The sequence below is a fragment of the Capronia epimyces genome (assembly GCF_000585565.1).
Source record: "Capronia epimyces CBS 606.96 chromosome Unknown aczIQ-supercont1.3, whole genome shotgun sequence".
Lineage (NCBI taxonomy): Eukaryota > Fungi > Ascomycota > Eurotiomycetes > Chaetothyriales > Herpotrichiellaceae > Capronia > Capronia epimyces.
Window position 1 is genome coordinate 3,257,906 of NW_006912906.1, and position 19,995 is coordinate 3,277,900.

The 19,995-nt window shown below is 53.3% G+C and overlaps 8 protein-coding genes across 8 annotated transcripts; 4 read left to right on the forward strand and 4 right to left on the reverse strand.

The window, feature by feature from the left end:
* Positions 1–754: 754 nt before the first annotated feature.
* On the reverse strand, positions 755–3,673 carry A1O3_04452 (uncharacterized protein; the record flags this gene model as incomplete). The annotated part of the gene is made up of 1 exon (XM_007734581.1): positions 755–3,673. One exon carries the CDS (start codon positions 3,671–3,673, stop codon positions 755–757), a length of 2,919 nt encoding a protein of 972 aa, XP_007732771.1.
* A 447-nt stretch (positions 3,674–4,120) lies between these two features.
* On the forward strand, positions 4,121–4,447 carry A1O3_04453 (DNA-directed RNA polymerase I, II, and III subunit RPABC5; the record flags this gene model as incomplete). Its single annotated transcript, XM_007734582.1, has 3 exons — positions 4,121–4,152; positions 4,239–4,325; positions 4,411–4,447. 3 exons carry the CDS (start codon positions 4,121–4,123, stop codon positions 4,445–4,447), a joined length of 156 nt encoding a protein of 51 aa, XP_007732772.1.
* Positions 4,448–4,856: 409 nt separating this feature from the next.
* Positions 4,857–5,924, reverse strand: A1O3_04454 (uncharacterized protein; the record flags this gene model as incomplete). The annotated part of the gene is made up of 2 exons (XM_007734583.1): positions 4,857–5,791; positions 5,858–5,924. The coding sequence occupies 2 exons, from the start codon at positions 5,922–5,924 to the stop codon at positions 4,857–4,859; spliced, it is 1,002 nt and encodes a 333-aa protein (XP_007732773.1).
* A 1,972-nt stretch (positions 5,925–7,896) lies between these two features.
* On the forward strand, positions 7,897–9,257 carry A1O3_04455 (uncharacterized protein; the record flags this gene model as incomplete). Its single annotated transcript, XM_007734584.1, has 2 exons — positions 7,897–8,820; positions 8,907–9,257. The coding sequence occupies 2 exons, from the start codon at positions 7,897–7,899 to the stop codon at positions 9,255–9,257; spliced, it is 1,275 nt and encodes a 424-aa protein (XP_007732774.1).
* Positions 9,258–10,907: 1,650 nt separating this feature from the next.
* Positions 10,908–11,960, forward strand: A1O3_04456 (uncharacterized protein; the record flags this gene model as incomplete). The annotated part of the gene is made up of 1 exon (XM_007734585.1): positions 10,908–11,960. The coding sequence occupies one exon, from the start codon at positions 10,908–10,910 to the stop codon at positions 11,958–11,960; it is 1,053 nt and encodes a 350-aa protein (XP_007732775.1).
* Positions 11,961–12,527: 567 nt separating this feature from the next.
* Positions 12,528–13,472, forward strand: A1O3_04457 (uncharacterized protein; the record flags this gene model as incomplete). The annotated part of the gene is made up of 1 exon (XM_007734586.1): positions 12,528–13,472. One exon carries the CDS (start codon positions 12,528–12,530, stop codon positions 13,470–13,472), a length of 945 nt encoding a protein of 314 aa, XP_007732776.1.
* Positions 13,473–14,585: 1,113 nt separating this feature from the next.
* On the reverse strand, positions 14,586–15,706 carry A1O3_04458 (uncharacterized protein; the record flags this gene model as incomplete). Its single annotated transcript, XM_007734587.1, has 3 exons — positions 14,586–14,856; positions 14,911–15,392; positions 15,470–15,706. 3 exons carry the CDS (start codon positions 15,704–15,706, stop codon positions 14,586–14,588), a joined length of 990 nt encoding a protein of 329 aa, XP_007732777.1.
* A 1,016-nt stretch (positions 15,707–16,722) lies between these two features.
* A1O3_04459 (uncharacterized protein) lies at positions 16,723–18,687 on the reverse strand (the record flags this gene model as incomplete). The annotated part of the gene is made up of 2 exons (XM_007734588.1): positions 16,723–18,011; positions 18,066–18,687. 2 exons carry the CDS (start codon positions 18,685–18,687, stop codon positions 16,723–16,725), a joined length of 1,911 nt encoding a protein of 636 aa, XP_007732778.1.
* Between the last annotated feature and the right edge of the window lie 1,308 nt (positions 18,688–19,995).

The window sequence follows — 19,995 nt, forward strand, 5'->3', positions numbered from 1 at the left end:
GGAGGTAGACGGCTTGGTTATATAGGCCGTTTCGTCCCTGGACTGCAACCGAACTTACTAGCCTATGGCTTCTAGTATCACCATCAGCATTGTCAATGGTGCGATTCCCACCTCGGTTTCATGGCGCCCAGCCGCCTGCGGTTGTTCCTGTCAGCGTTATTCAAATTACATTGTACCGATAGGTAGCGATGAGGGGCTTCAGCTTTGAGCTTGAGCTTGGGGATGGTTCGTCGGCACTGGAAATCCCCCGCACAGCAATGTGGTCCCTCGGCCTTAGGCTAAGGGGCCTCCTGAGCCTTTGGCCCGGCGGCCGCACGGTAGATTCAACTGACACTGGCATTCCCGTACTCTGTCTGTATTTAGCCGTGCCGGGCGATGGATTAGTCAGGGGTATCTAACATATATGGAAACTTCTGGTGCTTCCAGATTCACTATTACGTGGTCCTATTTGCACAGGGACCAGTACGGATTGTTCCTAATTGCATAGGAGCATTCTCGTTGACTTCCTTGACACAGTCCTCGGAACGGCTATTTACCTCGTGTATGTACCTCCGGGCGCCACACTCACAGCGTCCATGTCCGACTGTACATAGTAGCATCAACATCTAAAGCATTCCCAGCGAGATCGAGGCTCGAAGCTACTCGTATCCAAATCAATCTTCCCATCTCTATAGCTCTGCCTCTGGCTGTTTCCAGGGACAAACATATCACTCAAGTAGTAGCCTCTACCTCCATAGTGTCTTTCGTCGTCATCTCATGCCCGTGCCAATACTCCCACGACTCTCTGGAACAGCTCTGCTGGGGTTGGCGCCTGAGCCGAGGATACAATGTTTAGCACGGTGTCTAAGCTTGCAGCACCAGAGGTCGGGTCTGCACTTTCCAGCAGTCCTCTCGGCTCTGCACCTGGTCGAGCCACTTCCGTCGTCGTATTTGTAGGGCCTTGGCCGAAAATACTGTCGAGGCTCCTGGTGGCTTCGTCAGACTGCTGCATGTCCACCGAAGCCGCGTGAATGGCCGTCCATGCACCCGCGGGTCTCAATGAGCGGTGGCGGTTCTTGTCGTCAACCACCAAATACCCGGGCGTCGTTGTCAGCGCGAGCAATCCTTTTGGACAGCCAGTGAACGAAGTCTCGAACAGGGGCTCCAGCTCCCCGGTGCGAAGACTCAAAACAAGCAGTTTGGTGGATCGAGGCTTGTCGGAGCGTGAAATGCTGATAGCAACCGTCCCGTCCAGTTTATTTGTCGCGAGCAGGCTTGGGCTTTGACTACTTGGTGCGACGTAGTTGGGATCGAGAGTGATGCTGGCGACAAGTTGAGTGGTTAGAGTGTCGAGAACATTAAAGGTCTGCGAGAGGCATAGAAGATAACGGCCAGCAAAGGCGAGTTTCCCGTCCCCGGGCGATAGAAGATCGGGTTGGGAAACGCAGATATGTCCTGTCGCAGGATCGATCAGGTGGACATACCGAGGTGCTGAGGCGGGCCCAGACCACGAGGCCGCTTGCACCGACCCGTCCTCGGAATACACAAGTACTGCAGACGTTGCGGGCTCAGCTAGGCCCTGCCCTTCCGAGTCGCACTTGATTGTCCTCGAGCTCGCCCAGGTATACAACTGCTCATTGGACTTGTTCTTCACGGCGACACCATTCCGATGTCGCGCTTTAGGGGTCCAGATCCGGATGGAAGCATCTGATCCGATGGTAGAAACTTCGAGTTTGGTCGGATTGACGCTCAGACCAAGGACAGAATGAAGACCTGGCTTGTGGGGTTCATCCACTCGAGTGACCAGCTCCCAGATCTTGTCGTCCGCATTCCAGTGCCAGAACTTGAGTGTCGTTTCGACAGCAAGACCTCGTGTCGTGGCAACATCTGCATCGATGTACACTGGCTGGAGATCTTGCTCGTTTGGGTGCCATTCGTCAACTGTTGCCAACCATGTTCCGTCTTGACTGATAGCAACATGGGTCACACTGGGTTCCTTGACTGTCTCGCCAGTAGGGGCCACGTTTTGGGCCGTTATCATGTTCCTCGACAGAGCCTGGCGGCTGAGTTGAAGGTTCGATTGAAGATCGTAAACTTGAAGAAGGGTTGTGCTTTTTGCTGGGCGAGACCCGTGTGTGACGGCATTGGCAGTGACCGCAGCCACCAGTTGATTTGCATTATTCGGATGTAGTACCATTGTAGACGAAGTTGACTGGCCGTCTCCCAATGCCAGACCACTGACGCTCGAGAACGGTAGCAGATCCGCCGTTGACAGGACCATGACGGAATTGTCTCCCAGCCGTAATGCATATGCTGAGCCGGTAGCTGAAACGGTCAGACCAAGAATGGGTGTCGACAGATGAGGCAAATATTGCCTCTGATTCGTGTCCAACTGCCAGATGACGAGCACAGTTTCGTTCCCCCCGGAAATAATGTAGTTGCGATCACGAGACCATTTCACTGAATTGACCCCTGTCCGATGCCAGTGGAGTTTACGGCCCAATATATCGTCTGTCGAGTTCTTTTTCTCCTTCCCAATGAGCTTGAAGAGCAGATCTTCATAGTGAACGATGACTCCGCTGTTCAGGCCGAGTACCACATCCAGAAAGGGCACTTTTCTACCGCTCTTCGACTTGCCCACGTTGATCTGAGCATCGAAGCTCAAGATGGGAGCAGACACTGACACTTCTCTCCAAGTATAATCCAGAGTAAGCTTCCCATCCGACCCGATTTGAGACTGTCCCACTAACAGCTTGTCATCCGCGCAAGCAACCAACACACTGCCGTCGGCCAACGACCTTATGTTAGATACAAGATCAGCCCGGCGAAGCACCGGTTGTATCTCCTTCAACTGATGGGTAGATGAGTCAACAGCAAAAACAACGGCGGTTTTGTTCTTTTGCCCCTCTTGGAGAACGAGTATTGTCTCCTTGTCGTCCTGCGATGTCAAGGGCAACACTTGCTGCAGTCCTCGCCCGGTGTCTTGACGGCTCAATCGTTTCCCTGTTGTCCAATCCCATAGGGAAAGCAGGCCTCGTGAATTTGCAACGTACACTTTCTTTGGATCAGCATTGGAGAAAGCACAGCTTGTGATATCGGACTTGTTGTCGACTCGGAAACTCCTGACTAGGAGCGAAGTTTGAGTAGAATAAACTTGAATCTCGGAGTGTGTCGGAAGGATCAGGTACTGGTCGTCTTCTGTCAAGAGAGGATCTTGGCCAATAAACACGCCTCCTGTACTTGAAGATAGAGACCAGGCATTGTTATCCCCATCTGGCTGTCTGGGTTTTCTCTTTTCAAGCTGTGAGGACTTCTGCTGCCCTTTCTTCTTTTTCTTGATGAGAGCCTTCTTGTCATCTGCCGTAGATGCTCCCAAACCGGATAAGCCATTGTCCGAAGCAGTCGGCTCTTTCGTCAAACCTGTCGTGCGAGGCTTTGATGGTTTGGTGACTTCGTTGGTCGGTTTTGATTGGTGTACTGGGTTTGAGATTTCTTCTTGTGGTATCGCAGATTGCTTCTTGATGGGCTTCGCTGGCGAGACTGCAGCAGGGGAGGACTCAGTCTCTGGCTGTTTTGAGGCCTTGTCCTCGCTTTTCCGATTCTTTCTTTTTCTCTGGCGCTTTCGTGAGTGAGGGCTGTCAGCTGCAATGTCTTCAAAGGCAGCATCCGCATTACGCTTGGCTAGTTGCGACATTTTGCTTCAGAAACCGCGTAGGAGAAAGACACTGCTCGGCCCTCCTTGGTTTGAAAGCTGTGTTCAAATGCGCAGCCTCACGAAATCTGAACTTTTTTCTCCGCACCAGTCTTCGTTGTCAAGAAGGGAAAGTTCGCCGTGTCTGCCAAGGCAGAGGTCGGGATAGTTGCCCTGCTTTGCCTGATCCTCCAAGTAGCGGGAATTTCTTTCGAGTCGTGCCGCAGCGAGGTAATTTTCTGGCTATTCACCACGGGGACCTCACGTATCAGATTTCTCTTTCGCGACCCTATACTAGTACTGCGTGGGAAGACCCTCATCTGTCGGTCGTGCAAGATGATCATCCCCATCCGCTGCTTTTCCTGCGGGAAGGTAGTTTCTGCCCTCATTCTTCCCTCCGACCAAAACTAACATTGTTGCCAGGTGATAGCCGACAAATGGGAGCGTTACATGAAGTTGCTGGAGGAAGGCGTCCCTGATGGGTAAGTGCTATCTGACATGATTCACCAGTCTACGACATGTGGCAGAGTTGATGAGAATGGAACGCTGACGGTGCATCTTGGAATAGCGAGGCAATGGATCAAGTTGGCGCAAAGCGTTACTGCTGTCGGCGCATGCTGATGACCCACGTGGACTTGATCGAGAAGCTGCTACAGTACGTTTATTTCCCTTCAGACACGCACCAAATGGGCTCCTGGCAGAAAGCATGTGCACTTGCTAATATTCCATTCGCGACATAGATACGACCCTGCCGAACGAAGATTGAAGGCGCAGTGATGGGCTGAACATGACGAGGGAGATTCTCAAATAAATGAATGTGTTTGGCGTTATTGCGGAGGACCAAATGCGTGCCGGCACGTCCAAGCGTTTAAAAGGAGTTTCACAAGATTATGGGATGGCATCAGAGCATGGCGTTACACCGCAGACATTGCACGAGATCCCCGATGCTGAGGTCGAAGTGGTACCGACCACAGTAAATGCGAGTTATTCCGCACAGATTGTGCCCACGGGAAAGGCGTCATAGGGAGGAAAGGTGTGGCCTGGAGAAACACAGAACCCGAATCACGAAAAACCACAGCGGGGAGTTACTCGCCGTCGAGAACATCCATCCCAGCGAGCTGGCTGAATGATATGTCTATGTCTATGTCTAAATTCGGTCATGTTCAGCCAACCCGCCTGCGCAATTTCACCTATCTGGCTTCCAGACACTCCACCAACATTCGACTTCAACTGGATGGCCATCCCGGCCATGCCAGTCATCAAATCCTGTGTCTGTGCCTTCAGCCACTAGCTCAAAGTCCTCATGGCGCAGAGTCTCCCTCAGGTTCTGTCTTTCCTGATCGTATCGATCTCGCAGTGGCAGTTCAACGATGAACCTGGCCTTGGGATTTGGACAAATCCACCGGCGCACCGTGTTAACAAGCATTCTGGGATGGTCGGGAGAGTAGATAGGATCTGCGGCAAGAATGACCATGAACTTCTCTTGCTCGTCACCGGGAGTATCAGTCTCGTCGGCCCAGTCAAGCGCCCGTGCTTCGACAGAGCCATGATTATCTGTGATGACGCTTCGATTATGTTCAAGATTCCGCTGGAGGTTAGGGACAATCTCGGGCAAGTCGGTTAGCAGAACATGCTTGTTCCATAGACAAGCAGCGGAGATTCCCACAAGACCAGTTCCCGCTCCCAGCTCAAGCACTCTTGCACAGTCTTGTGGGATGTACCTACGGCACTGCCCCAGCCGCTGTGACAGTAAGAGCGAGGATGTCCAGGTCTTGAGCCCAAGGCTGTCGCCCGTAAGAGAGGGTTCGTGCAGGCTAATTGAAAGTGAGTCATTGATCATGAACGAGCGAGTCATCGAGGGCATCGCGTTCCTGCCTGATCGCTCACTCAATCGGGCACTTGCAGCACTCCATATCGACTCTTTGGCCTCGTCATCGTCAATCCAATGTAGAGTTGACGAGACAACCGAGGTGAGATATCCCGGAACACCTTGTTCGGCAACCTTGACCTGGCGAGCGTGATTGATTTTGGAGAAACTGGGCGTCTCACAACAAAGGAGATCTAATGTCTGAAGCAAGGTAGTCGCTGAGGGTCTTTGATAGAGCTGAGGCAAATCATGTACTGCGGAGACAAAAAGAACGTAAGGAAGTGCAACAATATCGAAGAGGGCCTTTGACTTTCACCTACCATGAAGCACTAGAGGATCCAGTGGCTTGGAGGCTGAATCAGGGGGTTCTTCCAAATAGGGACACATTTTTCCCGGGTATGCGCCTGCACTCGATCCTTCCTTTTTACACGAGATTTGCGAAAGTCAACAACCGCTCCCCTGCAAAAAGACAATTGCGCCAATCCAAACACGCTGACCGTCGAGGTGAACAGGGATATCCTCGCCTAGCGGGTAGAGGGTGACGCTGCCATTGAAGCCCGCTAGGGGCTAAATATGGATCATGGTCTGCAGCTGCTCGAAACGCGGTGATGCTCTTGGTCTTCGCTTACGGTCATCGCTTATGGTGAGATGGCAGAAAAGGGAAAATCCATGACCGCAGGAATTTTTTGGGCTGGCGAAGGTGAGCGCAGTGGAAATTAAAGCACAAGAACGAACGGCTCAGGGCGGATCCCGCAAAGATAATTTGCTGCCTTGTCATTGGTCGATCCAGGAGTGGGCTCCCGGGTAGGCGAATGCTTGGTGGTGAGCACTAATCCTGGTACAGAAAGTCCTTGTCTCCCTGTCGATAGAAAGGAAGGGAGTGGTGATCCCTGATCCCTCACACAAGCAATAGTCGATTTCCTCCGTGGAGATCGCGATCCCTCGCGCGGCTCACATCCAGCCATGGTTCATGATTTTTGTTTCTTGTTTCTTGCCTTTCAGCTCCATTACGTATATGTCCCCCATCCCCGCGAGGAAATGGAGCACCCCCGCCTGCACCAGCCTGGCCGGATTGTTCCATGCTGAGCCCTCCCCTAGACGAGACCCAACTTCTTCCACCCCTGATCGCGAGGAGACCCAGGTACACTTTGAGGATGCCGACCAATCTGACGTCTGACGGTCCAGGAAGTGGTCGATGACCATGTGCGTAAGGCTGTCGAGAGTACCTTAGCGACAGAAGCAGGCTATGGAGCGTGCTGAGCGCCCAGAAATTCGTAAGAATGTGGTTGGTCCTTGGAGCCATAAGTGTCGCACCGCCACCAGGTCAGGTGCCCGACTTCGAGGGACTCGAGGAGACAAGCCGACCGCGGTCGAGACCTGAGGCGTGCATCTTTTGTGCGTGGGAAATTGACCCATGGCCAGAAGAGGTCGTGGCCGGGGTCAGCCTCAAACAAGCAAGTCTGACGCTGATTGGCTTCCAATGCACTTCACCTCCCCTGGCGCGTATCCATTCGCAGCCACTAAACGAGATCGGTCCTCTCTGGCTCGCTCATCTCCTGAAAGCTCATTATTGTTGACGCTGCTGGTACCGAGCTGGAACTCGGGGAGTCCGGGAAGGCTTACGATGCGTGATGTTACTATACGGGGTACTTCGTACGGATGCTGCTGCAGGATGAACTATCCACTGGACAAGACGTCGAATTGCAATTGAATCCTCTGTCAGATCAATATGGCACCTGTGATCGTCGGCCGATCCGGTCACACTGACCATTTCCCACGTTGTCGACTTCTGACGGCGACCGAGCGCTCTGACGGCGGCTATCATCTACAGAGTATACTTGATGTCCGGATTTCAGTAGAGTTCATACAAACAGAGTATGTCCATCCTTGCTGGCAGTCTGCCATTGTGTGTAAGTTGTGCATCCCCACCAACGGCTTTCGGTTAGGGGCCTGGATGGGAGTCAGCAAGCCGTGGACCCGCGACTCCTTTTCGGCGAATCTCACCCAGCCCAAGGTTTCGCTTTGGAAATTAGCTTGCTTTTTGCACACTTTCCACCAGACCTCAGCCGTCCTCGTGGCTGGCTGGGGCTTCGGATTCGGAAAAGTCAATAGCGTCTGTGATCGGCCAGAACCTAAGGATAAGGTTGGCATAAGAGCATCCGCCGTCCCTATATGACAGCTCCCTTCACTTGCTTTTCCCCATCTCACTATCGCTCTTCATAACCTCACTGTTTGCTTGTCTGCTTGATTGGGGTTCCAATCATCCACTCGTTTTCACGTTCTTTTCTGACCTTGCTGTCAATTCCAAGGTCTCCGACCTTAGCCTCTCGTTTTTTCTCACTCTTCAGCTCCTCTCAAGATGCGATTTTTGTCCATTGCGCTGCCGCTGGCAGCTTTGATCGCCGGTTCCGTTGCGAATCCTCTCGAGCAACGAGGCAATTCCCAGTGCAAGTCGAATGCCTGCTTGGCTGCCGTGACCGGCAAGGATGCTCTCGGTGATGGGCACCTTCGAGGCGAACACTGCTCGAGCTTTCTGGCCACCACCGTCACTCCCCCCGCCATTACCGAGACCGTGACCCTGACGGGATCTGGCAAGGACGCAGGCCACTGGAAGCGCGCCAGCGTGACTGTCTGCCCCAACCATGTGCCCAACTATGCCAGTGCCTGCGACGAGGCCGCCTACACCAGTGCATGCTCGTGCTACGGTTTCACTGACATCAAGACCACCACCATCGCACCCACCACCACCACCAAGACGGTCTATGTTGCTCCCACCGGCCCGGCCGTCGTTGTCTCCGGCACCACCTGCCCGGCCGCCGAGACCAGCACTGTCACCACGACTGTCGGCGGGTCCGGATGGGCCACCGCTACCACCGTCACCAAGACCATCACCGCGCCCGGCAATGGGACTGCGACGACCGTGACGGTGTCCGGATCGGCGACCGCCACCACCGTCACCAAGACCATCACCGCGCCTGGCAACGTGACTGCGACGACCGTGACGGTGTCCGGAACTGGATCAGCCTGCAGCAGCGCGACCACCACCGCCCCCGGCACCACCACTACCAGCTCTGTTCCCGCATCTTCCTGCGTGGTTGACGATGCTAAAGCCACCGAGCTTACCAACAACTTCGCAACGCTGCTGGAGTACACTTCGTACGCCGGCAACCCGGCCCAGGGCGCCCCTGCTGGTCGTGGTTACAAGCAGGACATATCCGACGCGACTCTATCCGACCAGTTCACCGATATCTCCGACTCGATCAACTTCATGGCTGGCTTCCCTGTAAGTTTACTCCCGGCGGTCTTTTGGCGTGAGGTGTCTTGTGTTTGTCCGTGCTCCGCTAACCTGCTTTCCTCTCTCTCTTGCAGCTTGGGTCGGTCACTTTCGCTAGCAAGGCCGCCTTCGACTACGGCCAAGGTGTCTTACAACCCGAAGTCTCGGTCACAACGCTGAACGTCTTCCACGACTGCAACAGTGTCACCTGGAGATACCGGCTCCTGCCCAACCCACAGGCCCTGCCGGTGACCGGCATCAACCACTTTATCATCGATGCGGATGGCAAGATCCTGAAGAACTACGCCGAGTTCGATAACGGCGCCTGGCTCCAATCGTTCGGCCAGCAGTGTGCCATCAACAACGTCACCGTTTCGCCCAATGCCCCGGCGACCCGGCGATCCATGAACAACAAGTTGATGAATGCCCGGGCTTTCCACCAGTAGATTTGCGTGGCGCGTGCCGCATGTGTTTATGGCAGGCTGACTTAATGTGGAGGAGCGAGCGAGCGGCGAGCCATTAATATGGGGAGAACATCAAGGCACTTCGAGTCCAGACGAGACGACCCACCCCCCTTTTTTGGTGTTGGTTCTGGCATTTGTATGCATGCAGCAGTCCATGAGGAGGGGAATAACATAAATATGTAGGGGCCATTTGTCTGTCTCGTTTCGATTTCGTTTCAAAGGGGGAACTTATACCAACTACCTACCTACCTAGGTAGGTAGTTTCTAGTCTCGGGGCCGACGGAAAAGAATGATCAATGAGTTTGCACGTCGATGAGTGATTGGTCAGCCTTGCTTCACAGGCACGGATTCATGAATCATAAATCTTACTGTTACTGTTACTGCGCGATGAGCGAGTAGTTGGTCGACCGACATATTATACCTATCTGCTGGTTTGTGTTTTGTCACCAGTCCCCAGTCTATACGTATCCGTACATCGTCCTACCTACGTACTACCCAGGGAAACCTCAGCCTTGGGCCTTAGGGCTAAGGTAAGGCCTCCTAAGCCCATTGCCAGGTACGGAGTACTACTCGCAGCTGTGCTGACTACGAGTAGCCCGACCGGCAAGAACCAACGGCGACTCTGCACTTGCAACTCCGTTTAAGCGACGAGAAGTGGTAGCAGTCCACCGTACCCCGTACTCCTTACTCCGTACTCTCTGCCAACACAAAAAGGTGGCCAACCTGTGACAGGTGCTGTGTCCATCTACACCGCAAACGCATTGTACTCGGCCAGCTTCGCTAAACGTGCAGCTTCTTTACTTCCGACACATTAGTCTGGCAAAAGGTGACGAATCACAATCAAATCTCAATCTCACGAAGGCCAAAAAAGCGACCACTCAGTGCTCAGGAAAATGACCAGGGTATGCAGTGCGAAGTGCGAACCCCCGGAAGGGAGTATCAGAGTGCGAATATAGAGTGCCATGAAGGTAGACTTCTACAAGAACCTGGCCAACCTCGCACTTTTTCATCCGCATTTTTTCTTTCTCTCTTTCTCTCTCTCTCTCTCACACCTAAACACACCAGCACCACTGACGGTTAGAACACTGGCTACATCTGAGGAAGTCTCTTTTGAGCGAATCCATCTTTGACTCTAGCAAGGCTGAAGCCCATCCCATTTTCATCCAATCATTATCACTGCCTTCCTTTGGAATATGCAACGCCAGCCTAGGAAGCTAAACTACTTGAAATGCCACCGGTGCCGTCAGGATCGTCAGAAGGTGATTGGGCGTGTCCAGCCTCTTCCACTTGCCAAAATCTTTTGCTGATTGATCGATCTCAGTGTACCCCTGCCAATCGCCCCTGGCCTGGCCGCAGATGTGATCGCTACATCAAGTATGGCTACACTTGCTCTGCGAGTGTCACGGCCCGCGGTGAACATGAAAGGCCTCTGAAAGGCCCCAAGACTTCTCAAAAGAACAGCCCGCGGCTACTGGCCTCAACACCGAGAATTGCAACAGTGGCGTCGGCCCCGCTGCGCCGCGACTAGACGAGTCAGGTTGCGCAAAGTTGTTCACCGAATTAAAGTGTGCAAGGCAGAGTATTCTGCCTATCACCACGAATATGTCTCGGGATATAGATGTCTTGGATAAAATGTCGTCGTATGTTAAGGGAACATTTGCCGGAAGGGTATTGTATGCTCGTTTCATTGGACGTGAATACCTACGCGTTTCCACTGCATTTTACTATTACAGGGCGGCGGAATTCAAAGAGAGCTCTGAAGACATTTCTCACGATGAAGTCTGGGAACTTATCACCGCGGATCAAGGTCCTGAATTCTCAGAATCAGGGACGAAAAAGGACCGGTTTGGTTTCCTCCGACAGGGACACCGATGGCTGCAACTTGTTGATCTTTTTGGTTCTCGGGAGATACTACTCATTGACGGAAGCCACAGCGTTTGCCTATGCCGATCTCGGGGATCTAATGATCGTGAGACCTACAGCGAATTTGGCCATGTGACAACCCTGGACTGTTGTCCGAAAGGCGTGCCTTCTTTGGGCATTGACAAGATCATGGAGAGCGGGACTGACGAAGTTTTTGAAAAGCTCACAGAGTTCTTGTTGGCACCTGAGCTTCAATTACAGGTGACTTGTCAGCGCATGAGCGGGCTTGTGTCTCAACTGCACCGCTTCTACGAGTGCACCGACGAAGAGTTAGCCAGCTCATACCGTTCTCTCCTTTCCGAAGTCAGGTCTTTTTTTATTGAAGACCACTTTGACTGCCTGGCTTTCAATCAGGTGCCCTGGTTGGGTGAATTACTCAACGAAGCGGAACCCTCTGGTCGCGGTTATTCCAGCTCAGCAATCAAGCGTCTGATCGACGACGCCTTCGGATCTGATCATTCTTCCACGCATGTTGAGTCTAGTGGCATGGGCGTTTGGGGACGTTTTCGCAACGGTACCGACGGGGACAAGGATGACAACGGGGACAAAGCTGATGAAGGCAATGATGAGGACGACGGGGACGACGGGGACGACGTCGATGACTCTCCAGATGAAGTGTATGGCCGTGATCAGGAAGACCTCGATGCAACTTTCGATGGCGATACCGGCTTCGACAACGATTTCTGCATTCTGTTACAGGACAGCGATCTCATCGCTTCACTTGAGTCGAGTCCTTACAGGCTGTCGATCACAAAAGGGTAAACAAGGGAGGTTGAGAGGATGTGTGCATACCATACCATGTACCATTCTCTGGATCTAGGTAAGGATCATCCGCCAGAGCCGTCCTATCCCAAGTCAAGGTCTCCCTTTTCCGTTCCCCTGATTGAACTAACAGTCTTGTCGGACAGATCTACATGGAGCATCGGATTTACTGGTGATTAAGTGGCTAAACGCGATCATGACCTTATGGCGGGGTGAATACAAAATAATCAATAGAGTTGAGATTCCTTTTCCTCTCAAGTTCACAGTATGTGGTGCCAAGAGTTGGACTGCAGATGTAGTTCAAGCATATACATATATAATTAGTTACAGTAATTAGTTGTATCCCACACAAAGGCTTATAAGGCCACCCTTGGTAAGGCACCAGTAAGCCTGGCGATCTTATTTCTCAGGTAGACACAACACAACACAATACAGCACAGCACATCCGCAAACGCAAACGCAACACGAATACGTGTAGAGTGCAGAGTACTACCCAAGGTACGGAGTACTGTCATCTACTCATCGACCCAACCCAGACTCAGATCGCAAGTGCATCATCAATCAGCCATGACGTCAATCCCAACCTCAACCTCAACACCATCAGCACCAGCATCAGCACCACCAACATCACCACCACCAACAGTCTACACACAAGGCCACAGCGCCAGCGTCCTCGCATCGCATCTATCCCGCACCGTGGAGAACTCGGCATCATTCCTCCTTCCGCACCTCAAGCCCGGCTTCACGGTCGTCGATCTCGGCTGCGGCCCGGGCACGATCACGCGCGGGTTCTGCGCCCACGTGCCGGGCGGAAAGGTGATTGGGATCGATGCGTCGGCGGAGGTGATTGAGCGGGCGAGGTCTCTCTTGAGTGCGAGTGCTGAAATGGAACAAGATGCAACCTTGAACTCAGCAAACGAAGATGCAACCTTGAAATCAGCAAACCAGGACCCCGCCAGCCTTGAATTCCTAGTCGCCGACGTCACCGCCCGGCTCCCGTTCCCAGACGCCTCAGTCGACGTGGTCTACACGCACCAGACGCTGCTGCACATCCCGGCCGCAGAGCGCGTCGTGCAAGAAGCGTACCGCATCCTCCGGCCCGAGGGAATGCTCGCGATGCGCGAAGCGCTTGCCATCACGTTCCTCCCCGCCAACGCCGGCACACTCGCCTACGCCGAGGGTCTGGACAAAGCGGTGCGCGACACAGGTGCGTCTGGGTTCCAGGCCGGCCGGACCCTGCATCTGTGGGCCCTGCGTGCCGGGTTCGACCGGGCTAAAATGCAAGTCGGCGCCGGCGCCAGTTGCTATGCCGGCCCGGGCGGTGACGCTAAATGGTGGGCGGATCTTCATGCCGAGAGGCTCGATGGCGACGTGGGCGCGAGATGGCGCGATTCCGGCGTCGTCGATGATCAACGCGCCATCGAGGACATGAAGGCCGGCCTGGCTGCTTGGGGGGGATGTGATGATGCTTGGGCCTCGGTCATGCAGGGAGAGGTCATCTGTTGGAAATAGAGCGTGATGTGATGATTGCTGGGCCTCGGTCATGCAGGGAGAAGTCATCTGTTGGAAATAGCGTGATGAGATGAATTGAGAAGAGAGAAGAAACCCTACCGAGAGGATAAATAAGAAACGAAGAGACGAAGTACCTATTTACGAAATAAAATAAAGAGATGAACTACCTACCTAATTACGAAATGAAATGAAATGAATCAAAGACTCCTGGAGAGATGAGATGCGATGGATTGAGAAGAGAAGAGGAGTCTTGCATGACAAGGGCCCATGGGAGGCTCTGTCTCCTTTTTTCCACCTACTAAAGTTTCACTCTTCACAATCCTTGAACTGGTACTACCATACTGCCTAAGGTACCTAGGTAATTAACTGCCAAGTACGGATATATATAATTAGTAAGTAAGGAAGTAAGTATCCGCTCGTTTGGGAATCGGTGGACGATAGGGACTTCTTCTGAGCATCTATATACATACACATACACGTACGCTTCCTCTTACATGTAGGCTTCCATATACACTTCACGTACCCGCCGACCACTATCCTATCCAGCTACCCTGATCACTCAGAGTAGAACTCGTCGTTATTATTACACACGACACGATGTAAGTGGAGTGCAAGTGCAGAACAAGGCTGAGGTGAGCTGAGGTGAGCGGAGCTGAGCGGAGCGGAGTCACAACCCTTGGAAGGACAACCCTGAAAAGGACGTCCGTGCCAATCACCTGATTATTAGATCTGCCGTGTATGTGGAAGCGGAAGTGGATGTGGAAGTGGAAAAGGAAAAGGGGAGGGTGGGAGAACACTCTGTTCGGTATATTAGGTACCTCTACCTATTGGAATTCGCAAAACCGTTAGCTATCTTGATCTTGAATGGATGGATGGATTGTTTTATATTGACTGGTGTTACTTTACACTTACAAGACACTCTCCCTGTACCTGTAACCTATACCTCGTAGTGCCTAGCGCTACTCCGTTCTTCGCTTCGAATCCGTCGAAGCTGACTGCTCCTGGATGTCCAGCTGAAGTGCCGTGATCTGTACATATGTTTTCTATCTCGCGAAGCACTCTAATCTCTCCGCGCTTCGAATAGCTGTCCATCGAAACCCAGACAATTGTACTTCAATCGACTTCTGGAACTGGTAACCCCTGAACAATCTTGACCCTTCTCCCCAGCGCTTCCAAGGCCTTCTTAGAATTCTCTTCTCGGAGTTTGCTACTCTCTTCATCCGTGATGAGGACGAAATCATGCTTCAGAAGCGCAATGCCCTCGTCCACGCCGTATTTCTCGGCGGTGGCTTTATCGACCTTGCCTAGATCGACAATTAGAGAATTCTTCACCCCAAAGACGGCGTCCGAGGTCTCATAAGGGTCGCCCCTCAGATATAGCGCGCTAAATATGCCATTAGTAAGTTGCCCGCCATCACGTACTCGAGAATTCACTCACGTAATCAAATGATCAAAGCCCTCCTTCTCAAACATGAAATGCATATGCGCTGGTCTCATGGGATGTCTGCGGAGCGTCTTTAATAGCTGTCCCACAGGCCCGTCGTGTGGAATCGGATAAGGCACAGGCACAATAGCCTTGAACCAGAACACTCCCTGGTCATCGCTGATCATGACACACCGGCCATCCGGTTCAGTGCGACCCGCATGCTGTACGTCGTAATGCCCTGACGAGTCGGTTTCCCAAATGTCAATCTTCACGCCTGGGATGGGCTTCCCATTGACGTCTTTGGCAGTGCAGAGGACAAGGAGAGGTTCGCCCTTCTCGTCGTGGGACATGGACGCGCCATGATCCAAAGTGTGGGCGTCATGGGTGTGGAAGGGACCAAGCACCGTCCCCTCAGTGCTATTGGGGGGTTTGGGGTGGTCGATACTGTCTACCAGCAAGGAGAGACCGAGGATATCAGAAAGCAGAATAAATTCCTGGCGAGGAGTCCAAGTTAGCATTAAGTCAAGTCTAGACTCTAGACACAAGTCTGCGCAAAACGGAATGCCCTCACTTGTCGCACGTCGGTGCAAATCTGTCCGGTCTTGGTCAAGAACTGTATCCCTGCCGCCCACTCTTGCGTGCTAAGTCGTGTCTCTCGAGCAAAGGCGTGCAGATGCACCACCAGCCGCTCTAGAACGTATTTGAAGCGCGGATCCGGATTGCCCGAGTTGATGAGGTTGACATTTTCAGTGATATTATCAATGGTCAAGTCCATCAACGGAGGAACTTTGACTTGCGAGGGATCCATGTCTGCGGTAACCTTGTGTAAGAGGGTGCAGGCTGGTGAGAGATCTGTTCGGCAGACCGGAGTGTTGGTTATAAGGAGAGGAGAGTAGTCCTGTCTAGACGATACATACGTTAGTCACAGGCAAGAGAAATCTTGGATTTACAAGGACTTACCCGTAACGCTTCCGTTCTCGTGGGGGACCTAAAGACCAAGAGAGCTGAAGAAAATATCGGAAGTGCGAAATGCGGCGTTACTTGTCAGTGTCAGTGCTACGGAGGCGGTAGGGCAGACTTCCAGCAGACAGGCGAATCACGGCGTGGCCAAATCAAAGCAGCCGTCTTGAGAGAAGGGTCGAAAGAAGAATCGAAAGAACAATCTCTGGAGGCCAGGCAGGAGTGAGAAGTGAGAAATGAAAGATTGGACATCGGTGTTGACCTTATCCGAAGGGTCTGAGGTACATCGGCAATTGCACTCGGCTCCCATACAAAATTCTCCCCACATCGAGGGGGAGTGGGGGTGGTGACTCCGAATACGAGAGTATATGAGATATTAGCAAACCCGGTGGTGTGACTGGTCAGCTTCCCCATGGGAAATGCATACAATAAAACATGATACTACGGAGTCCTCTGTACGATACCATACAGATTACACTGTACGGAGTACATAATTGTCCTGCTCGAGTCCACCAAGTCCGGTATACTAATTCATCTCACGAGACATTGCTGCTCGCTTACAGTATACTCTGCCAGAATACCGAGTACCAATCAGGCCATCCATTGTCTTCAAAGCATCGTCACCAACAGCTGCCAATATCCCCACATAAGTCCAGCATGTCCTAGTCGTTCTACCTATATGCGTCCAAACTGACCCTGTTCCTCAGACTTTTTGTGATGCAACTCATCCCGTGGCCAAGCACCCAATTGTCTCTTCCAGTAATCGTCATAAGTAGCTCCTCCAAGTCTCCAGTGACAGAGTAGATGCTGGGATGCCCAGCAGCAAGATCCTCCCAAATTGTGTCTTGACCTAGGTCACCTCGTCTAGGACGGCCGATGTCCACTCTGAGACGCGGTACGGTACACTCGGGCTGCAAGTGCCTGCAACCGGTCCCCTTCATCGTCATCCTCCTCGTAACGCTTTTCACCTGCCGAACGCGGCGAAGTAACTGGATTCGGCCCACCTGTCATTCGCCCTTCCGCAGCATCCTGCAGTTGCTGAGCCAAAGGCGGAGGTCGGACATCAAATCGGGCTGACGTTGTGTAGAGTTGAGCCGGCTCACTAGGCTTGCTTACTTCCAACTCTTTGGCTCCTCGCTCTGTGAACCCGTCGCCGCTTTCCCGGGCCAGAGTCAAGGAAGTTCTTGCGATGCCAGCAGGCCCTGCTGACTGGTCCGATTGTTGAGACACATCAAAGGTCGCATCGGCGGACACCGGTGGGGCGTTGCCTGTGTCCGGACCTGGCACCGCCGTTGCCACGTCTCTCTCCGGTGAGGATGATCGCGCGGCCAGTTGCAGTTCGTGAGCCTTGATTTCTTTCCACGAGCATTTGGCATGCTTCTTGGTACAGCCCATGCATGCAGTGAGGTTCTTCAGACAGTCCATGTGCAGTCTTCGACAGCGATCACATGGAGGGATTATCCGCTCCCCTTTCCACATACTATCCATTCTTCGCACCATTTCCGCCTTGAACGGTCCGCCATCATCCCTCTCGAAGGGGGATGGTTTCATGTGCGGCAATAGAGATGCGGGTGTATTGGGGATGGCCACACTGGGTGGGTTCTTGCTGCCTGGGGTTCCGCCTGAGAGATCTTCGACGGAATGAGAGCGAGCCCTTTCTGTCGACGCTGCTTGCATGGCGTTTGTACGAGCGGTACCCACCGAAGAACGCCGAACTGCGTCCTCGTTCAGTCCAACGTCTCGTTCGCCTGGTGTCAGGAACTTCTTCATCATCTCGGCCCGGACAGAAGGTGAGGCGTCCTTGACTGACTTGCCATTGATGATCGTGATGTTTGCGTTCGACGCGTTGTACATATCCTCGCCTTGATGTTTCACGCCATCGCTCGTCCCCAAGAAAGGTCGTGGTTCTGTATCTCCCGGGGCGGCCTGTCTAAAATTGACAGCAGTAAATCCAACAGGAGGCGACTGGGACACCTCAATGCTCCTAACGGGCTTGCCAGCGGGGACTCCGTTGGTTTCGGCGGGGGACACAGGCGACCCATCTGCCCCTAAAGCACCTCTCCTCACCGACTCCGCCTCATGCTCACGTCGGCTTAGGATGGCGCTACGTCGGTTCTTCATCTTATGGATCAACTGTCGGGCTCTACCAGAAACTGTGGCTAGTCAATATAATACCATGTCGAGAGGATGGAGCGCCAGCAGCCTACCTTGATCTGCAAGCTGGATGACTTGGCCCAGGTTTCGGTCCAACAGATCCATAACGCCGAGCTCCTTCTCTTCGTCCTCCAGAATAGGTTGGGGTGGGATGAGCTTCTGGGGCATACCACTGGCAATGAGAACAAAGTCTTCCTCCGATATCTCGACCCGACACTGCTTGGTGTAGAATTGGCACACTCTAATGCCATTGCGAGTCCTTTCCAAGTTGAATTGTTTTGGATTGTTCTGCGCAAATTCGACCACGTCGAGCCAGGAGACATTGGAATCCTTTGCGTGCGATTTCAACACTTTGGGAGGGCCGTCAAACAATCTTTCGAAGCGCTTCAGCAAGATAGGTCCGAGAGGGCATGCTCCCAAATTCCCGGCCATACTCTCATGACGTTGTATAACTCCATCATATTCGCTCAGAAGACGAGCTATTTCTGGTAGCTTGTCGTTGACAGTGACGAGCGGAATGGTCTCTTTATGCTGTCGGGCCAGATAGTTAATCTGCAGATGATTTGCAGCGGTTCGGGGAATCTTTGCAGCAGGGAGCGAGTTGTGTTCAGTGGGAGAGCGCGGCCGCTTGAGAGAGGACGAATGTTCGGTAGTCATGGTGGTGGAGGATTCCATCACTTCGGCTGTTGCATGGATGTGGTGTGAATGGGAGGTGGCCGCGGCGCTACGCTGCGCCCGGGCTGCGCGTGCTCAACTCAGTCGCAGGCTTGAGTGAAACAGGGGAGCGGAGGAATGCAGGGACGGTGTTGGTCCAGCTCCTCACAGTTGCCTTGGATACAGGCAAAGCTGTGTTGGAGCTGCAGCGCCGCAAGCGAAGGAGAAAGGTGCCGAGAGACGTTCGGTGGAGGTGGGCAGAGGGTCAGAAGGAGAAGAGGACGGAGGAAGAGAGACGAGGAGCTTGGTGTGGGAGTCGGGGTGTAGGACTAGTAGTGCGGACTTTCGGGAGGGGGAGGAATGGCTGAGGTCGGGCAACGGCGGACGGTCAGGAGGTCGGCCGACGGAAAGCCTAAGGGTGAGTGAGTACGGAGGAGGGTGGAGGAGTGGCGAATGGCGAATGGCAGGACGAGAGGTGACCGAGAGTCTTGAGTAGGTGGTGCTTCGCAGCGATCTGGGACGGGAGGAGAATCAAGAGGCAGAGGGAGGGCAGTCGGCACGCTAACATATCACAAAGGCGCAGGCAGGGACACTGCCACTAAGTTAGCTGTTCTAGTAGCGAGTACGGAGTGCGGTAGGGATGCTTTCGCGGGGCTCGGCGAAGGGACGACTACCCATACTTTCAGGTACACAGAGTATTCTTCGAGTGGAGGGTGGTGAGGCCTCCTAAGCCTACTAGCACAGCCCCGGCACAAGGCCACTGTACTAATGCTCTTGCACTGCAGGACAGCCACGGGCTTGCTGGGCTGGGTCCGTGGGAGGGCGGCATGGGCGACCATATTTTAGAACGGGACAACGACCAGTGAAAAGACAGGGCGGCCTCCGGGCCGCGGAATCGGAATCAGCAATGGGCGAGATGCTGAGGACGACGCGGGGACGCCAGGGGATGAGAGAAGCCGCTGTTTTGATTGCAACACAAACCAAGATGGCCGCCATTCTCTCTCCCAAACACCAGGATGTAGGAGTGTGTTGCCTCGCGTTGCGTGCTCGTCGAGGAACCGCTACAACTGTCGGCAGGAGCTCTGGAACTGGCCCGACGTGTGGTGGGCGGGAAGCTAGCTGGGCAGCGATGGAGGTGACCAACCCTCGGTGGTAGCTCCTGGACCTATAGTATTAATAGGTGTCTGGGTTGGGCTGGAGGGAAGACCTGGGGACACAATAATATGTCCTTGCAAGTCCTCAGATGTTGCTGTCGTCTTGATGATAATATCGAGCACATCTACCTACCCAGGTACCTAGCCAAATGGCCTTTCTTGCTCTCTTCCATTT